The sequence below is a fragment of the Neodiprion pinetum genome, chromosome 1 (genome assembly GCF_021155775.2).
Source record: "Neodiprion pinetum isolate iyNeoPine1 chromosome 1, iyNeoPine1.2, whole genome shotgun sequence".
Lineage (NCBI taxonomy): Eukaryota > Metazoa > Arthropoda > Insecta > Hymenoptera > Diprionidae > Neodiprion > Neodiprion pinetum.
This window is the reverse complement of record NC_060232.1, coordinates 11,331,992-11,351,475: the sequence shown is the minus strand read 5'-3', so window position 1 is coordinate 11,351,475 and position 19,484 is coordinate 11,331,992. Positions and strand designations below refer to the sequence as shown.

The following is a 19,484-nucleotide window of genomic DNA, read 5'->3' as shown; positions in this document are numbered from 1 at the left end:
GTATTATTCTAAAGTTGCATATCTTGAATAACGGAAGTTGTTCAAAATCTTCGATCATTGCACAAGAACTAGCATGCGTCGTGCATTTTAAAACAGTTTTAATGATTTACATGCGTAATTAGTTGCGATTAAACGAATGTTATACTATGCCGTAAAATTTATCGAATTCACCACTATAACTCCTACACCAATATTGTATCTAGATCAAGCAGCGAATGATTGTTGACATACATATATTTGCTCTTCACTTATAATTTTCACACTGATATTTACTCAATTACAGCTCACAACTCGAACAGGTTTCATTTTTGTCCCGAACTCTGTCGCTTACTTTCACATAAGTTCACTTTCAAGCGAACCTGTGTAGAAATTAATTGTTAACTGGAATCCGACGTTTGTTTTGCTCCAATATCATCGAGTAATATAACAGCGACCCATTTCACTTTTAATTATTACTAACACTGATTTTGTTAGACTCGAAAACTCCCCTCCCATAGGATAAATCGTTCATACGACTGTAATTACGAATGATATCAGTGAATATATATCGTAGATATTAATAATACCAATACCAATATGCATACCCGCAATACCAATGATGCAGATAAACATACCGCATGCTGTAGTAAAAAATTTGTTATCGTAAACCTATTAAGAAAAAATCTCGGGTGTTATTGTACGAATCGTTTGCCGACTGAACTAATTGTACCGAAAACGATCTCCTACTACAGTTGATTCATTCCCAATGACCTACCTTGACAGTACCGCCTCCTGGCACGTGTTTTACGTTATCCTTGGAGGCAACTTTTGGCTTTGCCTTTTCTTTGAAGTCTAGCTTAACAGTCTCAATCTTCTTATCGCCGCCACCTGGTTTGTAAGTCGAGTTTTCCAACGAGCCAACTTTCGGCTTAGCGTTCCACTGAAGTTTCACTTGCGTTATCTGTATTCGTGCAAAACATTGCGAGCTATGAGAATCGTTGAAAAAAGTTTTGGAGAATCTGTCAGGCTTGTTTGCAATGGTCGGGTACTATTGAGTGATGTAAAACCTTTTTGTCTCCTCCGCTCGGCATGTATTTGTCATTCTTAGCTGCAATCTTTGGCTGCGCTTTACTAAAGTCAAGCTTCCTATTCTCGATCTTGATTTTACCACCACCAGGCTTGTAGCTCGTGTTTTCCAGTGAACCAATTTTCGACCTGACAGTTTTTAAATTTGGTGACGGTGCTGCACCGACCTGAATCTTGTTCATTGGTACTTCTGAAAATAAAAAAAAGAAATTCACATCTAAAGGATAACATTGTGCCATCGTGCTAAACGATTGACATATAGTTCAGTGCAAAGTAGCAAACGACATTCACCAAGTAATTCAGGAGTAACACAGAGTCAGACTAGAAGCTTGATGATCTGCTGTCCGCGAGGCAGTGACAGAAAAAAAATGTCTTGGAAATGGCTGGTTAACAAATGCTTCTTCAAAGCGAAATTGCATTGAGGTTTGAAAGCGGTGGATCGCTCACTTTAAAAGGACCGTATTTACAAGCTCTTTGCGAAGTAGAATATCGTGTCTGATTTACGCCACCGCATCTCGGCTTGAAGCAACGCTAGAGATCCAAAGTGAAAAACCGTGCGACGATAAAGTCCCTTGGGCGAGAAGTTGGGGAGACGCGAATTATCGAGCTTCAACTGTGAAACAATTCCTTACTCTTTTTGTCTGCAGATGCAGAGGGAGCTACAGAAGTGTCGGGAGTTTTGGGCAACCCCTTGACAGACTTGCTCGGCGATTTTGTCGGTGAACTTGAAGTCGATCGTTTCGGACCTGGAATTTTCGAGTGTGACTTTGTCGGCGATCCGGCATCTCCATTTGTCGTTAGTTCCTGCATCAATTTCGAATTAACAAATGAACGATGGTCAAGAGTTCATCTAATTTTTTCTTTCTTGTTCTCGAGTTGTAAGGGTGGAATTGTCGATGTAATCGACATTTCGCACCAAAAAATTACAACAATATTTACGTTCACTTGCAATTGTGACTTATAATACTTACGTTTCCTTGTGTCGATTCGTCCACACCACTGTCGTTATCCCCATCTGTAAAGTTAAAACATGAAAGTGTTAATTCCCCAAAATCTTCAAGTACAGTAAACAAGTTGCAAAACATGCACTGATTATTTTCCGAAGCAAAATCCTGTTTCTTATCACAACGTGATTGAAAAGCGCCAACGAGCTCAAGGGCCGTCAATCTAATATCATATAAGGACCTGTTTTTCTGGAACGATTTGCCGAAGCCGTGTTGCGCTCTTTAGACTCCCTCGCAGTTCGATTCCGCGAGGCTGCAGATTCTTTCTCTGGTGATTTCCCAACGTCAGATTTTGGAGAACGCGATCGGTGTCTACTTCGGTCCACACTCGATGGTGAGAAGGACTTCTTCGGGGTACCCGGAGTACCCTTAGAAGGTGTGGTCGGTGTGCCCTTGGACGATTCCTCCGGAGTGGTAAACTCCAAATCCTTCAACTCGCTCGCGACTGAAGCTGTGCTTTCGTCGTCCTTGTTAGCCCCGCTCATTATCAAATCCTTGGCGAAAGTAGCCCGCTTCTTAGCTCCCTCGGTGTCCGGTGTGCTTCTGCCGGACTTTTCCCCTTCCGATGATCTCAAGCATCCGGGTGACTTAGGGGGATTAGGCGACTGCGGGGTGGAAGTTGGCGATTTCACGGAGGATACTGGGGACTTTGTAGAAACTGGTGAACGTGTCACAGGAGAAACCGGAGCATTTTGAAGGCTCGGTGACGGCGAGGCGAAGCTTGGAGACTTCGGTGGATTCGGCGAAGGTGCGGATGAAGAAGCCGGGGATTTTGAGGACAACGGTCTTTCGTTGCCATCGTCGAACCCGATCACGTTCGGATGTGACGATTTTGGCGAAGCTTTCGGGGAACCCGAGACCGACAGTCTTTCGTCGAATTCTTGGTTCTCAATAGGCGGGGTCGCTTCCCTTTCTCCCCGGGGTTTTGGCGAATTCCCTGGAGTCGATTCGAGTGATTTTTCGGGTATCGGAGAAGACAGGTTCCCCGGAGACCTTGGAATCGGTGAATCGAACTTTTCCCCTTTAGGGGGAAGTTTGTCCTCTGTTTTCATGGACTCCGGTTCCTCCTCGCGTGGTTGGGGAGTCTTCGATGGTTCCGGCGTAAGTGCTTTCGCGTCGTGGCTCAAACCCGACTCGTTGATCAAATTTGACTCCGGTACACCGTGCAGGATGGAATCTTCGGAGGACTTGCGTTCCAGCATATTATCCGGATGTTCAATATCACGTTTTTCGTTACTTTTAACTCCCGGCGAAATCGGACCTTGTTGCGACATTGACGAATCCGACCGTTCGTTCTCTTTCGTTAAGTACACGGAACGATCGTCGCCTTGCCTTTCTTGGTGTTCCGTTTTTTCCTTCGAATTCCCCGAGTCAACAACGACGTCGTCGTCATCGTCAGCGTTGATCGGCATCTTCGGCTTACCGTTAATATTCTCCGCCATCTTATCATCGCCCCCTATCAAATCTTTCAGCTTTTCCTCTTTCCCGCCAGCCGTTCGTTCCGCATTTTTCGGATCCAAGGGATTGCGCTGCAGCAACGGGGAATCATTGCTCAGCGAAAGATCATTTCGGAGCTCGCGTGAGGAGTCGTTGTTCGTTTGAGGCGGTAGAGCTTCCGGACCGGACATCAGTTGCCTCTGGGGAAAAATGCTCGATAGCCTACCAGCAGCGGAGGGAGTTCCTGGTCGAGAACTGTCCGGAGAGTCCGAACGGATGCTGCTCTGCGAAGGCGTTCTTTGGGGGAAACCTTGGGGCCTGACGGCGTTGAATTGCGAGGAATTCGGGCCCAGTGGTGGCTGATTAACTTGCGGACGGTGTGGTTGACCGGCTGTTGCCAGACTCCGAGGCCCCGGTTGATTCTGAGGACGCGGTCCTTGCGGTGGTCCCGAAGGAAATCTTTTCGGCGGACCTGCACCCGGCGAATTTTGATAGCCCTGGTTTTGTCCCGGAAATAATTGTGGCTGCGGTGCTCTTTGCGGGAACCCCTGAGGCCTTGGAGGCTGACCTTGAAGAGACGTCGGTCCAAACGGGGATCCGGGTCGCTGACCTGGTACCAGGGATGAACGGCTGTCCAGACGCCTTAGTGACGGCGGTTGAGGACCTCCTAGCCGTGGGCCACTCGATCCATTGTTCGTTGGAAATCTTTGGGGTGCTGCAGACGGAGGGCCTTGGGGTCTTGGTTGAAACGCTGGCGGAAGCGATGCGCTTTGTTTCACCTACAGGGAATCAATTATAGATATGTTTTTGATGCCTAACATTTCTTGTGTCGTACTCTTTGTTTATATTTGCGAAATTCGATCATGGACAGCATCGTATGGTCCGTGCCAAGTCAAGTTTTGAAATACTGAAACGGGGTACCGGGGCAATCTTGGCACGGATATTTTTCCAAAGTACGTAGACTACGACTCACTGAACTCTGAATTTTGTCGCTGTTTTGCAGTTATTATTCTTGGGTTCAATGCCCCAGACACGCTTTACATTTTTTATAAATGATTACGTCTGCATTGTCTAATTTTATCCAGTACCAAAAGTTTTATTCATATTTTATTTTGATTAATGAAATTTGGCTGATTATACGCGTACCGAATATCAAAACTGTCAACGTGTCCCGAAGGATAGATTAAGTCGTTTTTCCACAGCATTGGATATTTGCAGAATTGCCCCGGTTTCGCCCACGTGATTTTGAGATCAAGGTTCCATTGAAACAAGGGCGCGGGTTAATTGGAATTAGTTTATGGTACGACCGGGTGAATTTTAGCATTGATCTTTTGAAAATATATTCTTAGGGCATGCCTTGGGTTGTAAATATAGGCATGGAATAGGGATCTGCCTTATTTTCCCATTTTCCATGTGTTTGTTATACTCGATATCTACAGTAACTGAGGGAGATGTCTCGAGAATCGTTTCACCGTACCTGTCACCGTTCACCTTGCGTTTTTATGGTATCGATCCTGGATAAAATACCGCGTATTATCATTCTTCGATTTTTCATTGAGCACGAATTAACGTATACGAGAGTTTATCTTTCGGGTCATTGTTTCCCTACCACGATTCAAAGGCGAGTTCAATTTTCGTGCTTTCGAATTTATTACCAAAGATCCTCGATTACTCTGTTGAAAAAGATTCTCACGATATTTAAAATCGATATTAAAATGTTCCTTTTCTTTTTTTTTTCACTTAATCACTGGTCCACGAAACATTTCCACGCGCAAAGTATCGCCTTCGGTGAAATTATTTGTTGTTATTATCGTCTTCGTTTCACCAGACTTTCACATGATTGTACGTTGCAGTCGGAAAACTGTCTTCAAACTCATTCATTCTGTGTTTTAAACGACACGTAATTAACAACTAACCATTACTCGCACGCGATATTTCGTTGGTCTCGTTCGAATGAAACTGTTACTCGGTGTAAAGACAAGGTGCGGACTAATCAGTTAATCACACGTGTAACTTCCTCATAAGACTTTGAACGTCGCCCTCTTAGTTCACCCTTGAATAGTTCTTATCTACAGGGTGTCTCGTAGTTTCATTTAAACCAACGATCATTAATCACAAGGCTCTTCGTACCGCTATTTAAATATGTATGTCAATCCGATTAAGAATCGATTCTGTGCATGTCGTCCCTAGAATTCATTTCGTTTTCTCTTTCCCTTCGTCATATCTCACGATCAGTGCTCAAGTTTTTTCCAATAAGACTGTGAATAAACGTTCGTCCAGCTTACCATGGCTGCATTCTGATCCAAAGAATCGTGCGGTAAACGCGATGCCTCTTGAGAATCCATTTTCTTATTTCCTAACTAGATTCTGTATTCGTTTATTCAATTTTGCATAAGAGCACTGCGATATGTTGCTGGCAATAACCTGTTACGTACAACAGAAGTTATACAGTTGAAATTTCCACATTTTAACCATCCAAACATCGCATGTATTTATACTTCGTGACGACATCTATCCTACGGTAAGTGTGTTTGCTGCAACAGCTTGCGAGCACAAATTACTTCTAATCCTTCTAAAGCGGTTTATAAAATACTTCAAATTTTACAGGTGCAGCAGTTTGGTCGTTCAAACAATTTCTTACGTCGTACACGTAAATGCTCAAGTATATATATATAATTACACATTTTGTAATACTTAAATTCTACACTTGTCGCGTGAAGTGATATGCGTTACATAAATCAGGGTGTTCCAAAGCCTAAACATTGGTGGTTGGTGTAAACTTTGTTTACAGGCAAATATCTCTTAATCGGTTAGAGTTATAAAAATTTTATCTTCGTACTTTTTTATTCGGCGTGAAATTTCCAATAAGAATCTCTATTTGGATAGTTTATAAGTCAAGCTGTTGACGAGAAAAACAATTTCCACAATTATCCGATTTTTTTGTTTGCTGTCTCATTTAAATGGTAAATGGAAAAAATAAAATAGGCACTTCTGAATATCAATATTAAGAGATTTTGATGCGCGTTCGATAAGAAAAAAAAATCTTTTCTTTTGGAACATCCTGTTAGTATACCTGCCTGTACAGGTATGTCTGAAGCTTCTTACTAATTTACAGTACCTGCTACGTACAGTGTGATAATAATAACAACGTGCGATTACCGGATGTATTGAATTATTTTCTCGACAAGTGGAAAAGTGGACGGCATTATACAAGGTCTGTAATACGCGTCGCACCTCGTCCTCGGGCTGCTTATAGACGTTCGTATGTGAATTCAACTTTTATTGTACAGATCACTATTTGAAATATTTTACTGCTGTAATATTTCAAGGATGGTTTTTTTTTCAAAACGGGTCTTATTTTTCTGTACAACTAAGGCCTGTCACTGAATCGAATGAAAATCATTTCAGATTACTTTTTGCGGTGGAAGATCAGCATTTTATCGATTGGAGATGTATCGCTGTTCGGGAGACTTTGCAGATTATTTATCGCATTAAAAAACATTTCGCTGATTCTTTTCGCCGAAGCCAAGTAATTTTCCAATATTTTGACAAACTTCAAGGTGAATATTTTCAAATCATTTGTGATCACATTGTAAACAATATATGATGTGTTAAAATTTTGATCACGATTTTGGTAATTTGTTGCAAGCACAATACTCGTTGCTGATTTTTCGAATGTTTTTCGATTAAAAATCAACCAACAGTCTAAACAATACGCAAAATATTCGTTTGGTGCACGTGCTGTGATATTCGTTAGCCATCAACGGTTTAGTGATACTTGTTTCACGATTTAACGCTACAGTGAATAATATGAAAGGGTCCTCGCTTATAAACCTTCTTCCCCTCCTTCTTTTCAACTGCATGAATTGTAATCGATATTTTCCTCGTTGTTAACGCTCAAGTTTCGGAGAACACTCGGTATTATACAAAATGTATACAACTTCCCTGAATCATAAGTACACGTGTACCGAAACACAAGAGCTTTACGAACGGGGCGAAGTAAGCTCAGGATCGATGGTAACGAAAAGTCTCGAATTGTCTTTGTACAGATTGAGACATTCGGTTCGATTCGCTCGTAATATACCTATAGAATAGAATAAACCGAGGTGTACACTTTACATCTATGTAAAAGTTACACCTACATGCAAGACGACTGCGCAAATCCAATTCCAAGTTATACGTACGCGTGAAAATAGCTTCATGGTTAATTCCTCCTCGCGATTAAACCCTTTCATGTCTCGTGCCAATAACATCATTTCTCGTCAGAACTCATTCGCCGTTTCACGTACCTTATACCTATAAGTATAGGTATATAAATACGTCTAAATCGTCCTGAAATTCCCTAAATTGTTCGGTTTAATTATCTAATCGCATGACTTTTCTAATTGAAATACCACAGCGTTTCATTGCTAAAATCATCACACTTCTCCGGATTACCAAGCACAACTATAGCACCGGATGCTTTTTCATTTGTATCACTGCCTGCAGTTCCTTCGCGTGACAAACTTTACACCGTCTACTTGATTCGAAAACTGCTTGTATGCATGTTTGACGGTATTTGTCCATTGCTGTTTCCTTTGCTCGTTCTTTTTCTCTTTTTCTGTTTCATTAACGCAGTTTCGACCATGAAATATGTACAAAGTACGAAGCAAGATCGAACGCTTTCACACGCAGCGAGCTTTTCCTCGTAAGCTTTACTTACAATTTACGATGATTCATGATTCGTTTCTTTCGTAGAAATTGTGCATATTCATCGCGTCCTCGGAACTCCTTCGTGCGTGTTTCTTGTATAACCTGGAGCCGTCAACCTCAGCCGACCTTCAGACTCTTCAGGTTCTTCGCACTCGCCTTATCGCAGGGACTTCGTGTCCGTGGACGTGCATTTCTGTTCAATATATGTATACCATAAGTAGGTATAAAGACGCGGGCTCTGTATACTCATGGAATAATATATCATCTATGCAAAGTGTAGCGAAGTTACGGATCTATTTTTATACTGTTATTCTAATCTGAACTCGCTACGATTGTAGTTTTATTATTATAAAATACAAGCTGCGACGAGTGTTGCAGTCATTGAACATCCTCTAAAACGAAAGTTTCGTCGATTCTTTGCGCTGTTAACTCGGCGATCAATTCCTTGTACGATCGTTACGCGGTATATTTGTCATTTGCCAAAAGGGACAGAACGTTTTGCGAAATTAAAATAGCGTCTCTCTAGATATTTAATGAAAAATTTGGCAGCCATTTAGTGCGATGAGCAAAAATTTCAAACTTGGGTGATCTTCCCGATTGAATATACATTTAGAAAAATTTCATTTGTTACAATAACTAGAAAAATTCAGTAAAACAGGTATCGTTAAAAAAAACTGTTCGAATATTGTTGGAATTACGAAATACGAGGTAAGCCTAACCATTTTGCGCTATCGTCGATCCTTTTTTGGCAATTGCAACGCAAAATCAGTTTGTTCGATTTACTGCACTTTTTTAGTTAAACAAGGCTTTAACGTCAATTTATTGTTGCACAAGCATTAAATTTTCGCAACAGTTACAAGAAAATATACCTGGTAACAGTGATCGTAATGAAAAAGAATAGTAACGGATACTAGACTTTCCGCTAATAGCTACAAAACTAATTCTCATTTTCTACCTAGAAACATACTTTTCAATTGTGGTAAAAAATGAAAATAGTTACGGACTGAGCGGTAACCGGAACTAAAAATTTCTCTCAGTGTACGCACACTGTTTTAAAATTTTTTTTATTACTTCCAACGAAGCTTAGAAAATTTTCACTGTAAACCAAAATTGCAATTTTAAATTCTGCCTAAAGATCGACTTTCACGTTCTTCCAACCGCTTTGTAATCTTATTATCTGTTCAAACAGACCTAAAGATAGGCCAACGCCGATACACGGTTTCTTTACTGTGCGAATAAGGACTTTGTATCCTTACAATGCAATTGCGGGCGTTGCCGCGATGACGTTGATAAATTATTCATCGATTATTGATAGGTTACCGATGCTTTTCGGACACGCAGAAAAGATGAAACAGACGAACGATAATATCCTCGTTCAATAATACGAATGCATAAACGTAATCTCCCGTATCTCGAACCCTTATCCTTTCCAAACTAGGTCAACGATCCTGACATGCTAGAGATACATTTGTCGAACCTTAAGGACGGGCAGAAATTCTCATGCCGTATTATAACACTGTTTTTCCACTCGTGTTCACTCGATTTTCTCCCAACTCGCATTGTCGACGAACGTTCGACTTCAAACGAAATCTACGATGATATCCAATGTCGGTTCAATTACGTCGTTATACTTGCATTGTAAGCGAATAATGGCGCGTCACACACTTCGGCAACATTTCACATCCATTCAAATACCCGTACCTACAACCTAAGTAAATATATATTTCTGGTCAGCTTCCTACGCACGAATTAGTCCTTGGGGTAATAGAATCCTTTTTACAAATTGCATTTCAGTGGGTCGAGAAGTTGGCGACGGAAAGGGTGGGTCGGGGAATTTGCCGTGAGGGTGGAGCTCAGCGTTGAAGGTAGAGAACAGGATGTATTGATCGAAGTTCCCCAGCTTTTCTCGCTTCTCTACGCCATTGTACACGCATTTTTTTTTTTCACCACTTTTTGTACGCACTTTTCCCAGACACGATCCTAGGAGGATCCAATAGATCGTAGATCTTTGTCCTGTCATTGTGGCGTGTTGTCCGATATTTTTGCATACGCTTTCGAAATTCGTTCCATAATGGTCATAGAATTTTCACTAACAAATAAAAAAAAGTATTATAGGCTCAGGATGTGCACTGAGAGAAATTTTTAATTCCGGTTACCGCTCAGTCCTTAACTGTTTTCATTTTTTACCACAATCGAAAGATATAGTTCTAGGTAGAACATGAAAATTAGTTTTCTAGCTTTTACCAGAAAGTCTAGTATCCGTTACTATTCTTTCTCATTACGATCACTGTTGCTATATTTTCTTGCAACTGTTGCGAAAATTTAATGCTCGTGCAACAATAAATTGACGTTAAAGCCTTATTTAACTAAAAAAAGTAGAGTAAACCGAACAAACTGATTTTGCGTTGCAATTACCAAAAAAAGATCGACAATGGCGCAAAATGATTACGTATACCTCGTTATTCGTCATTCCAACAATATTTAAACAGTTTTTTTTAACGATTCCTGTTTTACTGAATTTTTCTAGTTACTGTAACAAATGACATTTTTCTCACTGTATTTCTCATAAAACATACGTCTTGATAGTCAAGAAAGAAATTTATCGTTCGCCTTCCGTCTTTTACAGACTGTATCGCCGCAATGAATTTATAGTGTTTAATTAAGTTCGAGCTTGTTTTATGGCTTAGGAATATTTTTTTGGCGACCAATTAGTTGGTAATTAATCAAAGGGACCGTTTAGGAAAGCCGTATCTCTGCTCGAGTCAATAATGCTTTTTAACGCCATTGACCGAAGGCCAAGACATTGGCCTGTGTTCAACGATTAACGAGGTTTCGACCTTCGTGCCGGGGTACCGAAAGTGAGAACCAATTTGATATTGGATTATTATCGCTAGCCAATCGTCTTCCATACGTTGTAAATTGAATTCGATTTTATTCAGTTACGCGTATAATAGATCGATCACTTTCCATTCCTTACAAATTCGAACAAAATTTTGACTCGTTACTTTACAATGCAGATTTTACAAAAATTTACATATTATTAACGCGTTGCTAGTTGCGATTTAATATTTCTTCCCAATTCATCTTCTCACTAAAATTCAATTTATATACATTCAAGCATCAATTTTACTATCAGAAATTTGACTTCGCTTAAATCATAGTTACATGCCAACTGATCGATGTGAAATAGATTGGCTCGTCAAATAAATTTTCCCTGCCTTAAAGTGAACCTTGGCACTATTGTACACAACGTATAAACTTACTGCGACCGTATCTTGTAGAATTTTTCAAGTCACGCCATCTCGAAAAATAGATGGCATCATTTGTTCCTTATCAAGTTCCGCGACGAGAAAAGTTGTAAAATGGAACCAATAAATTTTCAATCGTTATCGTCTCGCTATTACTGCGCGAGTTTGCGCAACGAATTGAGAACTACGGAGCTGGAAGGGACCCAAAAAGTATATCCATGATGAGATACGAGAGGCCCCCTTTAATTTTTATCGCGGGACTTAGCACACAAAACGGTACTCCGTAGAAATAGAACTACTACATTTTCTTCGCATATTCTCTTTTTATCAAAGTACATTAGGTCAATATTAGGCCAACGAATTAACGCGTAAGTTACGTTTTATTAGGGATACTTCCGCGTTTGATAATAATTTAATTATCGACCCGAGTGTTCGCCGGTATGAATTCCCCGAGACAAATGACATGGGAATTAGGTATATTGCCCAACCCGAAAAAACACACGAGAAACCGAAGCATCCATTAGTAATTGGATATTTTTTAGTGCGCAGATCCTACGGAAACAGACCAGAAGTTTAGTGTTCACTCTTTGGGTTGGAAAAATATTTTCTTCCACTTCGGTAAACCATCCTTCTTAACCCTAGTCACTGACACGGGGTCCAAGCCAAACCCAAGAACCGACTTTCACGTACAATTTTATCGTCAGCGTGCTTGAATCAGGGTTGTTTGTGAAAGTAAAATGAAGAATGATTGAAAAAACGTTGGGGTCTCAGAAGCCCCGCGTATTGTTTGACTTTTTTTGCTTCAAGAATTTCCCTTTTTGCTTCAAGAGTCTTTTGCTAAGACTAAGATCGGAGCTTATTTCTGAATTGTTAAATTTTGCTTGAAAATTTTGTTCTAGTCGTAACTGCGCGTGTAACGTAACTTTGCGTACAGTAACAACGTTCCAAAGTTGGCTGTGGTTTGAGTAACCCTGTGTAAGTAATGCGGAAGTTTCCAGTAGGTGTAAGTGACTGGGGTTAATAAAGATGCCTGCGTACAATGCCTGCGCTTTGTCGAAACTTGCATTTAACAAAAGAATTATTTTACTTTCACTCCGACCTAATGTGTGTGGCACGTACGATAAAATAGTAGAAAAAAAGCTCTACTTTCGTAAGTTCAGGTTGCTGAACTGTTGGCTTATTGGAACGGCGGTAGCCCGAGAGAGAGAGAGAGAGAGTGAGAGAGAGAGAGAGAGAAGTGAACTTTGTGAAATGGAAAAGGCCTGGCGCCATTTATCAAATAAGTAGGGAAAGTCACGAGGAACTGCAGCCAGCTTTGCATCTATGCACCTGTCAAGCCTTCACAACGAGGTATGCATTGAAACAGGCGTGTGGAACTCGAACAAGCTGACACGAATGTCCGCTATAGTTATAGGATAAAACATAGCGCGTATCAGTTATCGGTCAATCCTGGCTTATCTACACTTCCTGGACACTAACCCATTTCCTCGTGGATACGCGATTCATAATTCATTTTCACATCGGCTTGCTTAACCGCTCGTGCATCTGTACTAATCGCGATTCTTTGTACTTGCGACAATTTTTGCATCAAAGTGCAGTAGACCAATTTCAATTATGTATTTTTTACACGGGGTGGGGTTGAAATTCCGAATTTGAAACGTTACGAAAGCGTTAAGTTCCGAATTTTTTAATGGTGAAACTTGAAGTAAGGAAATCAAACTCTGACGAAACATCAAAGTTTCGAACGGTTCCGAAATTGCGAAAATAAGGAAATTCAAAAAGTGATAGAATATTTGCAGCTCTGTGAATTTCTGGCGCGATAAAATTTCACCAATTTGATCTTTAATTGTTTTGGATTTTCGATATTTTTATTTTCGGAATTCTGGGCATTCTGGTTTTCGGTTTTTCTTTTTTTTTACACCCACTTGTTGAGTAAGCTACGCGGTGTGAGGATATTTTAATTATTAGAATTTCATTCCATCGAAACTTTATTTTTCAGAATTTTGCTCTATCGGAACTTTGAACTTTCGGTACTTTGAGCCGTTGTGTTTCCGACCATTCGAAACTCTGTTGTTTCATGAAAGTTTGATTTCTTTACTTTAAGTTTCACCTCCAAATAATTCGGAATCAAGCGCCTTCGGAATCTTTCAAATTCTTAACTTCAACTCCGCCCCTTTGACTGTTGGATGAAAAAAAAAAGAATAATTCTACCGTACAGGAAAAAACCGGTTTAAAACATACCAAGAAATATAAACGAATAATTTATCATTAAAAGCTTCAAAATTCTTAACCTCCGGTGATTTTCATCTTATTCAAATGTTTTGTCGGTTCATATTTCTCATGTTTTTCCTCTTTTCCCAACGTCTCATTCAAACGTGCTGCCATAATTTATTCCGAACACGAAGCGATTCGTTTTTCTCTATAACAATTTCCAACAGTCGACTCGTAATATTTTTCCTTGCGACAAGTCAGGCTGATCAGTGTTTTGTAAAAATTGTTGTGCGTGAGGATTTTCAGGACTATACATTATCTGAATAAGACGGAATGTTTTGAGGTCCTGCGAAGGGTGGACAGCGGGTGGTGCAAGCGGCGATTGGCACTGCCTGCGGTAATGTTGGGCCAAAATCGATGCAGGCGACCCGGTATAAATACCTGTCTCCTTAAGGGAATGAATGCCCTGATCGATTTCGACGCTGTCGTATTTATCTCCAAATATCGAAGTCCGCTTACCTCAAACGTGAAAAAGAGCCAAGGAGCCCCACTCTGTACGCAATTCTCAACAAAAACGCTCCGACGCATTTTCATTTGACGCAGAATTGAAGAAACGGCATAAATTTCACGAACTCACTATCACGGTTTTGTCGAATCGGTGCCATTTCTTTATTTCTGCGTCAAAATGAAAGTGAATTCAAGTGTTTTTCTTCACAATTGTTTATAGAGTCGAAATCGACCAGGGCATCACCTTAAAGTCTTTACAACCCCGGGGGAATAAACGACACGAAATTTCTGGAGCAATGAACAACGAAATACTCCGAACTGTGAACTTGACTAAGGATTATTATTCTATGTACCTATATATCGTGCGCAGTCGAGTCCTACTCCCTGCCATGTTTAACGTTGCCTATCTGTGCCTACCTGCCCATCTTCTGGCTCATTATGTACACACCTACAAACCCGCCTATTTCTACATATTTTCTACATTACAGACCCAACCGACTTATATATATATATGTAACATGTATATAGGTGTGTGTATATATAATGTGTATGCCGGGGAAAAGATTCCACGTTAAATGTCCCGTGTAAAATGTTCGTTTATAGTCGAAAGACACGCTTTGCACGAATTATTTATTTATATGTATATATATATATATATATATATGTGTGTGTGTGTGTGTATACTTTTTTTTTCTATGTTTATACGCTATCGTATAAACACATGTATTATAGCCGCGCAGCTTACTTTTCCTTCCACATTTTACGACTTGAAATTTTACGCCGGACGCCAAGCTCCTTGCAATAATTTCATACATATATATGTACACACACACATACTTTTGAATATACACTCAATTTACATGAATTCGGTTATTTTTCAGTGTACTTAACATTGCCAAATCGTCGATTTGAATTGTATTTTTATCACGCCGAGTCACTGTCTATATAGTAACCGGAATATCATATCGTCGTTGAAATTCAATTTCTTTGTGCATTTAAGAGAAATTTTAAGTTCTCAATTAGTTTTCGCCTATATCGCGTTGGCCGGTTTTTATGCAGCAAATTTCTTTGTACTCCCAAGTAAAGTTTGGCGCTAAGCTTTGGACAATTTTGAATTCTAACGCTGGTGAAAACAAGTGTAGAATCGTAAGAACCAAAGCTTATATGAGTTTTAGTAATTGCAATACATGTTGTAATGATTTACTCGTTAGAATGAAATGTTAAAAAAAATAAACAATTTGTATCTCAGATTAAACTTCTTTAAGGCCTATAAATATATTACTACAAATTTGCTTTCATCGAGGAAAAGCAACAACCGAGTTCAGTGAATTTTTTGCTGGATCTCGAAACATGTTGAAAGTTGAATATTATTTTCTTATTATTTTATCGCTCAGAGGCTTAACGCCGTGCGTTTAAAGCGATGAGTAGGGATTGAATTCAAGGAGCGTATTTCCCCAAGAGAGAAAATATCTCTCAAAAGTTTCCCACCCTAGAAATGGCCTCGGGGCAAGTTGCGAAATTTTTCCTCAAGATAAAATATTCATTACACTTAGGCTTGGTAGTCTTGAGTTTCGGGTGTGAGACGGGAGGCTGTGAAAAGTTATACGCTTCTTGAAAATCCATCATGTGTCAAAAGTGACAAGGGTCGCCGGCTAGTTTCGTCGAACAAATCCTAGTTCATGAATAGGTCATACAATGCTTACAGTAAATTAACGACGCCAAGTCTCCGGACCTTGCAGAAATGCAGACTTATTCACGCGTTTTGCGTGGCTATTGTAAAAAGTGATTCGCGACAAAAAAATTTACGAAATATTACGAATTTTCGTACAGCCAAGTCACGATTGCGGTTAATGTGTTAATCAGCTTCAGTTACCGCCGTAAATACGGTGTATGATTATAATCATGTAAGAGGTAATTACTTAGTCCCGTTTAATTAGGGCGAAATGCGAATGTCAACGCAGCTGAGCATTACGTTTGGAGAAAGAGCTTTTAAAAAAAAGAAGAAGAAAGAAATTTAATTAAGTAAAGCTATTTGCAAATTAGGCGCAGAGGATGGGTGTGACTGGTCCTTACGTGTCAGCCAACGTGCGTCGAGATTTTTTAAACGAAATAAACCCCAATTTGTTGTTTGAATTTCATTGCACTTCTCCCGCCCTAATGCACGGACGACCTTCCATCGTGTGACATTCCTTCAAAAGTAGATTATAATTATCATGCGCGGCATTTCACAATGCCAATTGTACCAACGTTGAATCCTCAACATTTTTGATTTTATTCAAGAGAATTTTTTTGCGGTTGTCCCAACTCCGAAACAGTACCTACACTCAATTTTTTCAGAGCTCTTCGAGCAGATTAGTATTACTTATGATTTTTAAAAACGGCTGCGGGTAAAAAATCAGAAAAACCAAAAATTAGAATGGTCAGAATTCCGAACATAAATATATCGAAAACTCACGATCACGAAAGAACAAAGTGGTGAATCTTCATTAAGCTAGCAATAATGGAAATAGAATATAAAAGTATCGAAGCTTGAGGTTATAGAATTTATAATACACAACTGGTGAAAATTTCGAAAGGCCATTAGCGGAATGAGGCGAATGCGATTGCTCGCAAACGCAAAGAAATAACCTTCGGATGGATCATAAAGTAGAATTTTCATCTACTCGAATTTATAAATGCGAAGGAACAAGAAGCGGAATGGTTAGAACTCCGAGTAATAAGCTCATAGAAGGCCCAGAATATAGAATTGCAGTGTATCAGAACCGTCGGAATGAAGAATCGTAATATATCAGAAGAGTCAGTAACGCATAAGATATTAGGAGCCAAGAAATATAAGTTTATGATGTCAAAAGTCGTATTCAATCTTTTAATGAGATAAAAATATTGCAGAATTTGTTTGATTCCGTATATAAAACATTTTACAAGTTAAAATAGATTGGCTGAGTAAACTCGGAATGTGAAATTCTGGTAGCAAGCCATCTATACGGTTGCTTTCGGAATACTGATCTTTCCGAATTGCACGATTCTGAATAATGACCCTTCTACATTCTGGATATCTGTTTATCACCGTTTCTAGATGACGAAGTTCTAACTTTTACTTTTATAATATTCGGACATTTGAGAATATGAAACTTTCTACAAATTCGTTCTCTAGAATATTGACTCTATACATTATTAAATTCTGCATCTCTGAATTCTTGGATTAACGTTTTCTGAAGTAAGTGATTTCGGATAATGGAGCCCTCTAATAAATACATTTTATCTAAACTGCAGCTTTTTATTGGGCACCATTCGGGACTTAAAATTTCTGATAGTATCTGTTCTCTCCTATTTGTTATTCATTCGGAATTCTGGACATTCTGATTTTCGGTGTTTCTGATTTTTTACCCCCCGGACTGTTACTCAAACATTTTCGTATATAAAATCGGATTTTTCTTATGGATAAAAAAATTGCAAATAACTAATCAGTTTAGAAACAAATTAGTTTTCCAAACAAGAGTAGAATTTGCAATTGCCGGCCCACTCTGGATTCAAGCTTGAAAAATTTAATACCTAACACAAGATTTCTGAGAATTTGTTCAGATTTTTTAATTACGGCACATGACATGTTCGTTATCAGAAACCACAAGTAATACAAATTTATTCAAAACAATCTACTGCTTTGGCGTTGGCTCAATTGGATAAAATTTTTTGAACAAAATCAAAAATGGCGAGGATTCAACGCTGGTATACTTGGCGTGGAATGCTCCATATAGATTTTCAGGATGAAAATTTCGACCTGGCTGCAATTTGGATATATTATAATGTACACGAAGACGCGTAAATTCTATAACTTTTAAGACCTTAGACCTTACCGTTCATGATAAACACATTCACGAATTTTATCACGATTTCGAATTGAACTTTCGTCTTCGGATTTTCATCACTGCTTGTCGTCGAAGCGAAACAAACATGACCTGTCGTAATTTTTTGTGAAAACAGGCCTGATATTTCCCAGTATGTAATCCATTTCAATGTAGATCCTCAGGAAGTGGCAAATATATATATATATATATATATATATATATATATATATATATATATATGTATAAAATAAAATAAAAAAAATTATAAGTAAATACGTTATCTTAATTTTATTCTGTAAAAAACTATACATTTGAAGTATCATATCTTGAGATTTTCAAAGAGGGGATTCAGAATGTGTTAAGAAAATTCGATTATCCATGGAATATTTATTATACCGATTTGATTATGATCCTATTTTCATCCCACTATGAAATGGAAACAACTCATTTTTATTTCCTTCGCATATGAGGAACTGAAATTGTCGAAAAATATGTTTTTTTGGCAGCCCCTGAGGATTCATCTTGAAATGGATTCGATATTTAAAAAAATTATACCTTTGGCACAAAAAAAAAAAAAACTCGCTAGGTTCAATTCAGAAACTTGATAAAATTTATCAACCTGTTGGCTCAAAGCCCAAAAATTTCAGAATTTTTATATCTTAACGTACACTTTGAAATATTTTCCATAAGCTGGTCGAAAATTAGTGAATTTATGACCGGTTTATGACCGTTTCACCTGCTCGGTTTGAAAAGAACAACGAGTGCCTTTTAGAAGGGTAAAATATGGTATACCAACGTACCCTCAACCGTTGCCATGCGTCGTTAATTTGACCTCCTAAAACCCAGTTTATGGTTCACTTGACCCAGAACATGATAAACGTGACTGTTTTCACACTTCGGATAAATTATCACCGGACGTTTTTTTTTTTTTTTAAATAAAAATATCCCACGCTATCTAAAACCGCCCTAAATCGTCTGCAAAACCAGCTGCCTCAAAAACTGAGGATTTTTGAAAACCGTCACTCGCAGAATTTACCAAGCAATTAGTTTTCACCTAATTCTGGTTTCGTTAATCGATGCCCATCGCAGTGTGCAACGTGAAATTAATCAACGAGTTCCAAAGCGCGGTGCAAATCTATTTATGGATAGTTATACAGCAGGCGAACGACGGAAGTCGAGGGGTATAATTTGCATGTGTAATGCACGGCGTCCCGGAGGATCTTGGATAAAGTTGATTTTGACCTTAACAGATTGGCAAAGCAGAGATTCGATCAAGGTATGATTATTTGTGGTAAACTTGAATACAAGAATACAAGAAACAAGACCGAAATTATAGTGAGTGAATCGATCGAATTGAATAAGAATATGATGGTTGTATTGCACAAATATCAAGCGAACTGCGAATTTTGTTAGTATAAAAAAACTGTACAATGACGGAAACGTGACGGATTCTATTTTTCTTCCCATTAGGCAGA

General features: G+C 39.1%; 1 protein-coding gene and 1 long non-coding RNA gene across 8 annotated transcripts in view; one reads left to right on the top strand and one right to left on the bottom strand.

Annotated features, from left to right (window-relative positions):
• tau (microtubule-associated protein tau) overlaps positions 1-19,484 on the bottom strand; it is a 58,367-nt gene that overhangs the window by 7,703 nt on the left and 31,180 nt on the right. For 3 of the 5 annotated variants that reach the window (XM_046636220.2, XM_046636212.2, XM_069138078.1), the window contains exons 2-6: positions 2,251-4,285; positions 2,037-2,080; positions 1,698-1,869; positions 1,047-1,255; positions 755-940 (exon numbers count right to left, since the gene is read on the bottom strand). In XM_046636220.2, the coding sequence (XP_046492176.1) occupies positions 755-940; positions 1,047-1,255; positions 1,698-1,869; positions 2,037-2,080; positions 2,251-4,285 (2,646 nt within the window). Of the gene's footprint in view, positions 1-754; positions 941-1,046; positions 1,256-1,697; positions 1,870-2,036; positions 2,081-2,250; positions 4,286-5,791; positions 5,931-6,919; positions 7,274-7,690; positions 7,778-19,484 lie in introns of those variants that run through there. The other 2 variants (XM_046636206.2, XM_069138074.1) reach the window with 2 other exon arrangements.
• LOC124223929 (uncharacterized) overlaps positions 1-19,484 on the top strand; it is a 33,355-nt gene that overhangs the window by 9,399 nt on the left and 4,472 nt on the right. The gene's annotated exons all lie outside the window — the stretch shown is intronic.